We start from the raw sequence: 12500 nt of genomic DNA, 5'->3' as shown, positions 1-12500 counted from the left end.
GCTCTGGCGTTTCCCCCCTCTTATTCCCCCTGCTCTGGCGTTTCCCCCTCTCATTCCCCCTGCTCTGGAGTTTCCCCCTCTCATTCCCCCTGCTCTGGAGTTTCCCCCTCTCATTCCCCCTGCTCTGGCGTTTCCCCCCTCTTATTCCCCCTGCTCTGGCGTTTCCCCCTCTCATTCCCCCTGCTCTGGCGTTTCCCCCCTCTTATTCCCCCTGCTCTGGAGTTTCCCCCTCTCATTCCCCCTGCTCTGGCGTTTCCCCCCTCTTATTCCCCCTGCTCTGGTGTTTCCCCCTCTCATTCCCCCTGCTCTGGCGTTTCCCCCCTCTTATTCCCCCTGCTCTGGCGTTTCCCCCTCTCATTCCCCCTGCTCTGGAGTTTCCCCCTCTCATTCCCCCTGCTCTGGAGTTTCCCCCTCTCATTCCCCCTGCTCTGGCGTTTCCCCTTCTCATTCCCCCTGCTCTGGCGTTTTCCCCCTCTCATTCCCCCTGCTCTGGTCGGTCAGCGGTCGTTGATGGTTCAGTTACCTGAAAATAGGTGACTTTGAGCCGGGTACAGAGCACCGCGAGCTGCCGGTCATTTCGGTGGACATTACGGTTAAATTTAGTCCACAAAATATGAGCGTTTTGCACCGACGAAAGTTAAGATTATCCTCCAAAACATCCGGTTAAGTTCAGGAAAAAGATGGTCTGGTTTGTATTTTGTGTATTGGGTTATGTGCCTGTGTGTATACTGCTGTCTCTAGAGTGCATCATGAGTCTATAGGACTATCTGTAGGGCCCTATGATTTCCGCGACGCAGAAAACACGGACGGAATCGCGGAATTTACACATGAAAATGGATTTCTGTTATACACGCGGAATCGCACGGAATTTAAAATATAATATATTATATATAATATATTATATTTGCATATATTTTGTTGACATATTAAATAAACTATTTTTTTTTTTTTACTTCCTTCTCATTTTTCAGTTTAAAACAACAAGCGGAGACAGGTCTGTACCTAAACCGTGGCCAAATGGCACAGCCTGTTGCCTAGTAACCATACGTCATCACCACGTTCACGTTGACTTTGTTGCGAGGGAAAAACTGTCGAAGCGAGTGGCGCCTCCCGACAACCATTTGAAATCAAAAGTTCATCTCAAGAATAAAGCTAAGTCTCCAGCGGGAAAGTCCGTCCAGGTTACCATGGCGGCAACGACTACATCAACAGATGCAAGGCGAGAGTTTGGGGGAGATGTTGTTGCAGCGTGTGCTGGAGCTGACGTACCGCTAGAGAACATGAAGAGGATACGTCCGTTTGTTGTTAAACGCTGCACGCAGAGAGGCAGACCCGCCTGCCGCCGGTCTTTGACCAGCACACGCAGGAAGGGCTGCGAGAGATCTCTGACAACCGAGATCTCAGTGTCCTCAACGTCGTTATAGGGGAGCATCCAATCAGATTTTATTTAGGTCGTTTTGAATGTGCTTTGCTGAATATATTAACAGTTTAAATCAAAAAGCTAAATTGTGAGATTATGTCACTGAGTTTTTAAAGGTCAATACTGTTTAGAAGTGAGAAGAAATCAAGCAAATCCGGAAAAAAAAAAAGGGCTAAAATAAATCCGAAAACACAGAATTTGAAAAATAATCAAACGGATTTCATAGGGCCCTATATTTGTCTACTGAATGTTTACTACTATGTGTCTATTTGTTGAATGAATAGAGTGTTAACACCTACCAAAGTCTAATTCCTTGTGTATGTGCGTATACCTGGCCAATACATCTGATTCTGAATGCTTACGAATTACAGAGCCTAACTTCTGGTAGCTTTTTGAAGGAATGGTTCATGAGAACAGGCTGAATAGTTCTAGTTCTGTGTGTTGATGGCCCTTTAACGTGAAGATGTATGTTAACCGTTAGGTTTAACAGGGTGAAAGTATTTCTAAATGACCTCAGATATCTGTGACTTCTGTCTCCGTCTTCACTGAGACAGGATCACATCAGACCAACAATACAACCAATACAAGTTCCTTTCACAGAGAGAGAGAGACAGGGAGGGAGAGAGGCCCGGCTCTGTCTCTCTCTCTCCCTGTCTCTCCCCCTGTCTCTGTCTCTCTGTCTCTCTCTCTCTCTGTCTCTCTCTCTCTCTCTCTCTGTCTCTCTCTCCCTCTCTCTCTCTGTCTCTCTCTCTGTGTCTCTCTCTCTCTCTCTCTCTCTCTGTCTCTCTCTCTCTGTCTCTCTCTCTCTCTGTCTCTCTCTCTGTCTCTCTCTCTCTCTCTCCCCCTGTCTCTCTCTCTCTGTCTCTCTCTCTCTGTCTCTGTCTCTCTCTCTCTCTCCCTGTCTCTCCCCCTGTCTCTCTCTCTCTGTCTCTCTCTCTCTCCCCCTGTCTCTCTCTCTCTGTCTCTCTCTCTCTCCCCCTGTCTCTCTCTCTCTGTCTCTGTCTCTCTCTCTCTCTCCCTGTCTCTCCCCCTGTCTCTCTCTCTCTCCCCCTGTCTCTCTCTCTCTGTCTCTCTCTCTCTGTCTCTGTCTCTCTCTCTCTCTCCCTGTCTCTCCCCCTGTCTCTCTCTCTCTGTCTCTCTCTCTCTCCCCCTGTCTCTCTCTCTCTGTCTCTCTCTCTCTGTCTCTCTCTCTCTGTCTCTCTCTCTCTCCCTCTGTCTCTCTCTCTCTCTCTCTGTCTCTCTCTCTCTGTCTCTGTCTCTCCCCCTGTCTCTCTGTCTCTGTCTCTCCCTGTCTCTCCCCCTGTCTCTCTGTCTCTGTCTCTCTCTCTCTCCCCCTGTCTCTCTCTCTCTGTCTCTCTCTCTCTCCCCCTGTCTCTCTCTCTCTGTCTCTGTCTCTCCCTGTCTCTCCCCCTGTCTCTCTGTCTCTGTCTGTCTCTCTGTCTCTTTGTGAAAAGACTTTCAGAAACCTCTTTTCTTCCATCCTTTTCTTTCGGAGCGACTGAAGAATGTGAGTTTTGAGAGGACAGCTCCTTTAAATCCTCCTGGCACCGTTTAAACTGAAATAAAATCAGATTTTAAACCTCTTCTGTTCAACGTTAACGTTACTGAAGTTGAACAGAAACACAGAGAAACTTTTCCAGTCGTCTCTCTCTGTCTCTCGTCTCATCTGCATATCAACGGTTGCCGAGGCGGATTCTTGCCAGGGCTTTGGTTGGCATGGAGACGAGTACAATAGAGGACCGGGAGGCCCCCGCGGCCACAAAGGAGTCTGAGCGGGGAAGGAATGCAGTAAAGACTACAGAGAACAGAGCGCTGTGATTGGTTGGTGAAACGGTCCATCTACCTGCCACGCTGGCGGGCAGCCAATGAGAACTGAGGGATGGATTAGTTGTTTTTTTCAGATGCTGTTTTAATTTCCGTGGATTTGTGCTGAAAAATGTGGCGACACATTACTGGGGTGAAGAGGAAACAAGCAAAGTCTTGAAGAAAAGTTTCTCGGTCCCTCTGGACCTTTTTATGACTTTTGCTTCCCGAAATATTTCAACTTTTTTCTATTTCTTCCCAGTTACTGTAACCAAAAAACGCCGCCTTCACACAAATTAGCTCCATAATACGCAATGCACCCCCCCGTGGATGGCGTACGACACCGCTGAAAGCGTCAGAAGCGAGTAGCAGTCCTTCCAGAAAAATCCAGAGTTTTTTTGTGATTGTTTTGGGCAAAAATCCTTGATTATGCGGCACATTTTCTTAAAAAACGCGATTTAATATGCGGGATATTTATGCAATTTTATGCGATGAAATTGCTTAAATGCATAAAATTGAAATTGCATAAAATTGCATGAAAATTTTATGCGATGAAATTGCAAAAACTGCGGTTTCATCACGGCTTCATCGAGGGGTTTGCAGCTTTTTGATGATGTTCACGTCGCGTAATTACGTCACTTCATAACGTTCCCATGGCAACAGGGGAAAACGGCTGCTCTTGTGTGAAGTAAACGCAACATTTTTCAACTTCCTGCTATGTGTGACTTTTTTGCAACGAAAATGCGGGGATTATGAAATCATGCAAGACCCACATATTTTGCGCGGAAATCGGCAATTTATGCGGCAAAAGTGCGGCGTATTTGAAAAAATGCGCCCCCCCCCCCGCATAATTATGCAGACTTTGGCTGATTATGCGTTGAATTATGCGATCACATAATCACGTTTTTCTGGAGGGACTGGAGTAGGAAAAAAATGGCCGAGAGACTAGAACAACTCATGTCCGGTTATTTTGAAAAACGGAGACATTTCCCTTCATCTGTGCCCGTCGTTTACACGCAAACGGAGAATTCTCCTCTGAAAACAAGTCTTTCTAAAACCTCCAACCAGAGTGGAGATTTCTGAAATCTTCGTTAGCACGTAAACTGAGACAAACAGAGGTTTGTGGTCCCCTAATACTGTATCTGAAGTCTCTTTATATAGACCTTAGTGGTCCTCTAATACTGTATCTGAAGTCTCTTTATATAGACCTTAGTGGTCCCCTAATACTGTATCTGAAGTCTCTTTATATAGACCTTAGTGGTCCCCTAATACTGTATCTGAAGTCTCTTTATATAGACCTTAGTGGTCCTCTAATACTGTATCTGAAGTCTCTTTATATAGACCTTAGTGGTCCCCTAATACTGTATCTGAAGTCTCTTTATATAGACCTTAGTGGTCCTCTAATACTGTATCTGAAGTCTCTTTATATAGACCTTAGTGGTCCCCTAATACTGTATCTGAAGTCTCTTTATATAGACCTTAGTGGTCCCCTAATACTGTATCTGAAGTCTCTTTATATAGACCTTAGTGGTCCTCTAATACTGTATCTGAAGTCTCTTTATATAGACCTTAGTGGTCCTCTAATACTGTATCTGAAGTCTCTTTATATAGACCTTAGTGGTCCCCTAATACTGTATCTGAAGTCTCTTTATATAGACCTTAGTGGTCCCCTAATACTGTATCTGAAGTCTCTTTATATAGACCTTAGTGGTCCCCTAATACTGTATCTGAAGTCTCTTTATATAGACCTTAGTGGTCCTCTAATACTGTATCTGAAGTCTCTTTATATAGACCTTAGTGGTCCCCTAATACTGTATCTGAAGTCTCTTTATATAGACCTTAGTGGTCCCCTAATACTGTATCTGAAGTCTCTTTATATAGACCTTAGTGGTCCTCTAATACTGTATCTGAAGTCTCTTTATATAGACCTTAGTGGTCCCCTAATACTGTATCTGAAGTCTCTTTATATAGACCTTAGTGGTCCCCTAATACTGTATCTGAAGTCTCTTTTATATAGACCTTAGTGGTCCTCTAATACTGTATCTGAAGTCTCTTTCCTGAAATTCAGCCTTGGTGCAGAATTACAGCCACTAGAGCCAGTCCCACAATGAGCTTTCCTGAGGATGTGCCATTATTGTGTCTGTAGCTTTAAATGCTATTGAGGAGGAGAGGGGCAAGGTGGAGGGGGGGGGGTGTGGCCTTGACCAACTGCTCCTTTGCTCGTTTGAAAGCCATGATGTCTCTCTCTCTCTCATGGGCGGGCCAAATTCTCTGGGCGGGCAAAGCAGAGAAAGGGGAGGTAACCTTTCCCCTTATGACGTCATAAAGGGAAGATTCCTGATTGGCCCATCTGAGCTTTCATTTTCTCAAAGGCAGAGCAGGATACCCAGGGCTCGGTTTACACCTATCACCATTTCTAGCCACTGGGGGACCATAGGCAGGCTGGGGGAACTCATATTAATGTTAAAAAACCTCATAAAGTGACATTTTCATACCATGGGACCTTTAAGTACATGTAACCCAGCACTGACAGCTTCTACCCCTAGTTTGTGGTCTAACCCAGCCTCTGGTTCTGGTTCCTACCGGATGTAGCCGACCTGCGGCCGGTGGCTGAGCTGCCAGCGGTACGAGGTTTTGTCCTTCCAGCCGACGTTGCGTGGATCCTTCCAGAGCAGCGTCACCTCTCCGGGTGTGTCTCCGGTGTGCCAGAGGGCGTTCCTCAGGAACTCTCCCGGCCCGGTCCGAGACTTCACCGCCTGCACGAACAGTTCAGCACAGAGGCCCCATCGTTACAACAATGGAAGGGACTAATGAAATACTATTTAAGTATAGAAAAATCAATGTTTGAAGACCGGAACAAAAGGCAACAATTCAACAAGGTGTGGTAGGACACATATGAAGCGTTGTAAATGTAATGGCTAAGAAATAAGAACTAGGTATTAGGCACGAGAGCTGGAAACCAAGTGGGTGTGTGTGGGGACGGGTGGGTGGAAGTGTGTGGATTTGTGTGTCAACAATGTGGAGTAGAAGAATATTGATACCAGTAGGAAATGTATTCTGGTTGAAGCATGAAATTACACAGTATGCTGATGTATGTATTATATGTATATTAGGGCTGTCAAAATAACACGTTAATTTCGTTTAATTAATCTGAGAAAAAATAACACGTTAAAAAAAATAACGCAGATTAATCTATTCCATATTGAGGTTTGACCCGGAGCCGTTCTAGCCTCCGTTGGACTGTAAAATGAAGGAGGGAGACGAGAATGTGCTGCCTGGATCATTAACTGGAACATTTACTTGTAAAAATCTTCTTCCTGCCAACCCTGGCTACCGAAATCTGGAGCCACTGATATGTCTGCTCTTCTCTCTGGTGCTCTGAAGACGATACAGGCAACACAAACACCGCTGCACGGGACGCTAGTTAACACTATACTCAACAGCAGCTAACGTTAGCCTACCGCTAGCTAGTTAACACTATACTCAACAGTAGCTAACGTTAGCCTACCACTAGCTAGTTAACACTATACTCAACAGCAGCTAACGTTAGCCTACCGCTAGCTAGTTAACACTATACTCAACAGCAGCTAACGTTAGCCTACCGCTAACTAGTTAACACTATACTCAACAGTAGCTAACGTTAGCCTACCACTAGCTAGTTAACACTATACTCAACAGCAGCTAACGTTAGCCTACCGCTAGCTAGTTAACACTATACTCAACAGCAGCTAACGTTAGCCTACCGCTAGCTAGTTAACACTATACTCAACAGCAGCTAACGTTAGCCTACCGCTAGCTAGTTAACACCATACTCAACAGAAGCTAACGTTAGCCTACCGCTAGCTAGTTAAAACTATACTCAACAGCAGCTAACGTTAGCCTACTGCTAGCTAGTTAACACTATACTCAACAGCAGCTAACGTTAGCTTACCGCTAGCTAGTTAAAACTAAACTCAACAGCAGCTAATGTTAGCCTACCACTAGCTAGTTAACACTATACTCAACAGCAGCTAACGTTAGCCTACCGCTAGCTAGTTAACACTATACTCAACAGCAGCTAACGTTAGCCTACCGCTAGCTAGTTAACACTATACTCAACAGAAGCTAACGTTAGCCTACCGCTAGCTAGTTAAAACTATACTCAACAGCAGCTAACGTTAGCCTACTGCTAGCTAGTTAACACTATACTCAACAGCAGCTAACGTTAGCCTACCGCTAGCTAGTAGCTGGATTAAACACGGTTACAATGCTGACAGCTAACGCTGAACGGTGTAAAGTTTGACTGTGTTTTAGCCGTAGGAAAAACAACACAGACGGTGCGTTCAATGAAACTGGTAAACTACAGCCTCGTGGTGCATTTTAAGTTGTTGTAAATGTCCTTTTCTCTGGTGGTTGTTTTTGTCGTTCAACAGCAATTTACTAGTGAAATTAGTTATTGTTATTGTTATACATTATTATTAAATCATTTAATTTTGACCATATGGCCTTAGCAATAAACAAGTTGTTTTTAATGTCGCAGACTGTTGTTTAGTACCCTTTGTTTTCTTTCTTAAGAAGTATCGGATCAGGCACCGTTAATTATGTATGCGATTAATTTTGATTCATTAATTACAGAGTATGTAATTAATTAGATTGCATTTTTTAATCGATTGACAGCCCTAATATATATATATGTAGGGCGCGACATTAAGGCTTGTCCGCTTGACTGGGACAAGTGGATTTTTTTAGGGCAAGTGAAAGAGAAATCTACTTGCCCCACTGGACAAGTTAAAACTCAAACTAGATAAAATGCCGTGTTACTTTACGTTATGTGCCACTCAGTATGTCTATTTTACCGATATAGGACACGTTTGTTTCTACTGTTTCAACTGAATTTTATGAATGTTGATAGTGTTTGGATGCCTTCAACGGTTTGTTCGAATTCTGCATTAGCAAAACACAAAACAAAATAATAATTATAAAATGATAAATCTTTACCCGGACAAGTGACTTTTGTGCATGGACAAGTGAAACGTAAAGGACAAGTGCCTCGAAAAGTTAATGTCGAGCCCTGTATATATATAAATAATTATAAAAAAAAAGGAACAGTTCAGCACATTCAAGGTTAGGATGGTTTTATGTTTGAAACTTCAACCAAGAGACATTCCTAGTAGGTGCTACTTACCTGGCAATACATCATTTTATCTGAGTAGAGTAGAGTAGACTAGAGTGGAGTAGAGTACAGTAGAGTAGAGTAGAGTACAGTAGAGTAGAGTGGAGTAGAGTACAGTACAGTACAGTACAGTACAGTACAGTAGAGTAGAGTGGAGTAGAGTACAGTAGAGTACAGTAGAGTACAGTAGAGTAGAGTACAGCAGAGTAGAGTGGAGTAGTGTAGAGTACAGTAGAGTAGTGTAGAGTACAGTAGAGTAGAGTACAGTAGGGTAGAGTACAGTAGAGTACAGTACAGTAGAGTAGTGTAGAGTACAGCAGAGTAGAGTAGAGTACAGTAGAGTAGTGTAGAGCACAGTAGAGTAGAGTACAGTAGAGTAGAGTACAGTACAGTACAGTAGTGTAGAGTAGAGTAGTGTAGAGTAGAGTACAGTAGAGTAGTGTAGTGTAGAGTAGTGTAGAGTAGAGTACAGTAGAATAGAGTAGTGTAGTATAGAGTAGGGTAGAGTAGGGTAGAGTAGTGTAGAGTACAGTAGAGTAGAGTATGGTAGAGTAGTGTAGAGTACAGTAGGGTAGAGTATGGTAGAGTAGTGTAGAGTAGTGTAGAGTAGGGTAGAGTAGAGTATGGTAGAGTAGAGTATGGTAGAGTAGAGTAGAGTAGGGTAGAGTAGAGTAGTGTAGAGTAGAGTAGTGTAGAGTAGGGTAGAGTAGAGTAGAGTATGGTAGAGTAGTGTAGAGTAGAGTAGTGTAGAGTAGAGTAGGGTAGAGTAGAGTATGGTAGAGTAGTGTAGAGTAGGGTAGAGTAGAGTAGTGTAGAGTAGAGTAGAGTATGGTAGAGTAGTGTAGAGTATGGTAGAGTAGTGTAGAGTAGTGTAGAGTAGAGTAGAGTAGAGTAGAGTATAGTAGAGTAGGGTAGAGTACAGTACAGTAGAGTACGGTAGAGTAGTGTAGAGTAGAGTAGAGTAGTGTAGAGTAGGGTAGAGTATGGTAGAGTAGAGTAGAGTAGTGTAGAGTAGAGTAGAGTATGGTAGAGTAGGGTAGAGTATGGTAGAGTAGTGTAGAGTAGAGTAGTGTAGAGTAGAGTAGGGTAGAGTAGAGTATAGTAGAGTAGGGTAGAGTACAGTACAGTAGAGTACGGTAGAGTAGTGTAGAGTATGGTAGAGTAGTGTAGAGTAGAGTAGGGTAGAGTAGAGTATAGTAGAGTAGGGTAGAGTAGGGTAGAGTAGAGTATAGTAGAGTAGGGTAGAGTACAGTACAGTAGAGTACGGTAGAGTAGTGTAGAGTACAGTAGTGTAGAGTAGGGTAGAGTAGAGTACCTTGAGCTGCAGGGCGGGCTGGGCCAGTGCTCTGAAGGGCAGTGACTGCCAGTACGACTGCTCCGTCTGTTTCCACATCACCACGTAGAAACTGGATGAGTCCTGGTAGCCGAAGATGAAGCCGGCGTAGTCGTCGTCTGTTACCGTGTTGACGTGAAACGTTCCCTCAAAGTCCACGCCGTTAAACGCCGTGTAGCCTGCAGACACACGGAGACAGTCAGGGTCTGAAGCAGCCCTGGAATGTAACTAAGTACATCTACTCCATTACTTGTACTTGAGTCCAAATGTTGAGGTACTTGTACTTCACTTGAGTCTTTTCTTTTCGTGCCACTTTCTCCTTCTACTCCGCTACACTCATCTGTTACAGCTTTAGTTACTAGTTACTTTAGTTACTCCGCTACATTCATCTGTTCCAGCTTTAGTTACTAGTTACTTTAGTTACTCCGCTACATTCATCTGTTCCAGCTTTAGTTACTAGTTACTTTAGTTACTCCACTACATTCATCTGTTGCAGCTTTAGTTACTAGTTACTTTAGTTACTCCGCTACACTCATCTGTTACAGCTTTAGTTACTAGTTACTTTAGTTACTCCGCTACATTCATCTGTTCCAGCTTTAGTTACTAGTTACTTTAGTTACTCCACTACATTCATCTGTTACAGCTTTAGTTACTAGTTACTTTAGTTACTAGTTACTTTAGTTACTCCGCTACATTCATCTGTTCCAGCTTTAGTTACTAGTTACTTTAGTTACTAGTTACTTTAGTTACTAGTTACTTTAGTTACTCCGCTACATTCATCTGTTACAGCTTTAGTTACTAGTTACTTTAGTTACTCCACTACATTCATCTGTTACAGCTTTAGTTACTAGTTACTTTAGTTACTAGTTACTTTAGTTACTCCGCTACATTCATCTGTTACAGCTTTAGTTACTAGTTACTTTAGTTACTAGTTACTTTAGTTACTCCGCTACATTCATCTGTTACAGCTTTAGTTACTAGTTACTTTAGTTACTAGTTGCTTTAGTTACTCCACTACATTCATCTGTTACAGCTTTAGTTACTAGTTACTTTAGTTACTAGTTACTTTAGTTACTCCGCTACATTCATCTGTTACAGCTTTAGTTACTAGTTACTTTAGTTACTAGTTACTTTAGTTACTCCACTACATTCATCTGTTCCAGCTTTAGTAAACTAGACAACAATATAACGGCTACAAGTCCAGCTGAGATGATCAGACCATTACACACACAACTGTGTGTGTGTGTGTGTCTCTGTGTGTGTCTCTGTGTGTGTGTGTGTATGTGTGTGTGTGTGTGTCTCTGTGTGTGTGTGTGTGTATGTGTGTGTGTGTGTGTGTGTCTCTGTGTGTGTGTGTGTGTGTGTGTGTGTGTGTGTGTGTGTGTGTGTGTGTATGTGTGTGTATGTGTGTGTGTGTGTGTGTGTGTGTGTGTGTGTGTTTAAACTTTCTACAATGGGAGGAGAATTCTTTACTTTTAATACTTTAACTACATTCTCCTGATGATACTCTCACACTTTTACTTAAGGAACATTTTCACTGCAGGACTTTTACTGTAACAGAGTATTTATACAGTCTACTGTTAGTACTTTTACTGCAGTAAAGGATCTGAATACTTGTTCCAGCGCTGGTCTAAAGTCCTGGTCTAACCCTGACTCTAGATGGGTTTTAAACAAAGACACGACGTACCCACAGCCAGACCGGGATCGCTGTTCATCGTCTGGACGATTTCCATACCCTGCAGACAAAACACAAGGTTCCCAGGACAGATTAGTTCAGTGTTTCTCAAATGGGGGTACGTGTCCCCCTAGAGGTACTCTGGAGGACTGCAGGGGGTACGTGTCCCCCTAGGGGTACTCTGGAGGACTGCAGGGGGTACGTGTCCCCCTAGGGGTACTCTGGAGGACTGCAGGGGGTACGTGTCCCCCTAGAGGTACTCTGGAGGACTGCAGGGGGTACGTGTCCCCCTAGGGGTACTCTGGAGGACTGCAGGGGGTACGTGTCCCCCTAGGGGTACTCTGGAGGACTGCAGGGGGTACGTGTCCCCCTAGTGGTACTCTGGAGGACTGCAGGTGGTACGTGTCCCCCTAGGGGTACTCTGGAGGACTGCAGGGGGTACGTGTCCCCCTAGAGGTACTCTGGAGGACTGCAGGGGGTACGTGTCCCCCTAGGGGTACTCTGGAGGACTGCAGGGGGTACGTGTCCCCCTAGGGGTACTCTGGAGGACTGCAGGGGGTACGTGTCCCCCTAGGGGTACTCTGGAGGGCTGCAGGGGGTACGTGACATTTTTTGCAAAATGTTTTTCAGTTACGAGGCTGTAGTTACTTCTACTGTCGCTGTTTTTCAAAGTTTGTCTCTTTTTTGAATTGTTTTTCACTTCTGTCGCCCTAGTGTTGCCTTCCTTCTTTCTACTGTTTTTTTTTTTAGAAGTTTTTGTTACTATGTTCGACCCATTCTTGCCTTCCTTCCTTCTTTCTACCGTCTTTTTCCAAGTTTTTGTCTCCTTTCTCCATCATCATCTAAATGTTTTCCAGGTACAAGGCTGTTGTTTAGTAAATCTATCTCTGACATCTCTGTATTCTTCCTCTTTATAGAGACTTTTTTGACTTTGTATGTATATACTTCTATACTATACAATATTTACTTTGTTTTCCATATTATATTATAATATATCAGTTATATGGATCCATTATAAGTACTCTATTATCTTAAAAGGCAATCGTAGCTCCTTCTGCCTCCGTAGTACCGAAGCTACTCCCTCCCTCTCGTGTAGCCTCCACTCTTGAAAGTACCT

The 12500-nt window shown here is 43.7% G+C and overlaps 1 protein-coding gene across 1 annotated transcript in view; it reads right to left on the bottom strand.

Annotated features, from left to right (window-relative positions):
• LOC118496107 (thrombospondin-3a-like) overlaps positions 1-12500 on the bottom strand; it is an 18668-nt gene that overhangs the window by 1046 nt on the left and 5122 nt on the right. Inside the window, exons 7-9 of the mRNA XM_036006367.1 lie at positions 11396-11444; positions 9691-9887; positions 5807-5979 (exon numbers count right to left, since the gene is read on the bottom strand). Of these exons, the coding sequence (XP_035862260.1) occupies positions 5807-5979; positions 9691-9887; positions 11396-11444 (419 nt within the window). The remainder of the gene's footprint in view (positions 1-5806; positions 5980-9690; positions 9888-11395; positions 11445-12500) is intronic.

This window comes from Sander lucioperca, chromosome 10, assembly GCF_008315115.2.
Source record: "Sander lucioperca isolate FBNREF2018 chromosome 10, SLUC_FBN_1.2, whole genome shotgun sequence".
NCBI lineage: Eukaryota > Metazoa > Chordata > Actinopteri > Perciformes > Percidae > Sander > Sander lucioperca.
Note: the sequence above shows the minus strand (reverse complement) of the source record. Positions and strands in the feature narration are given on the sequence as shown.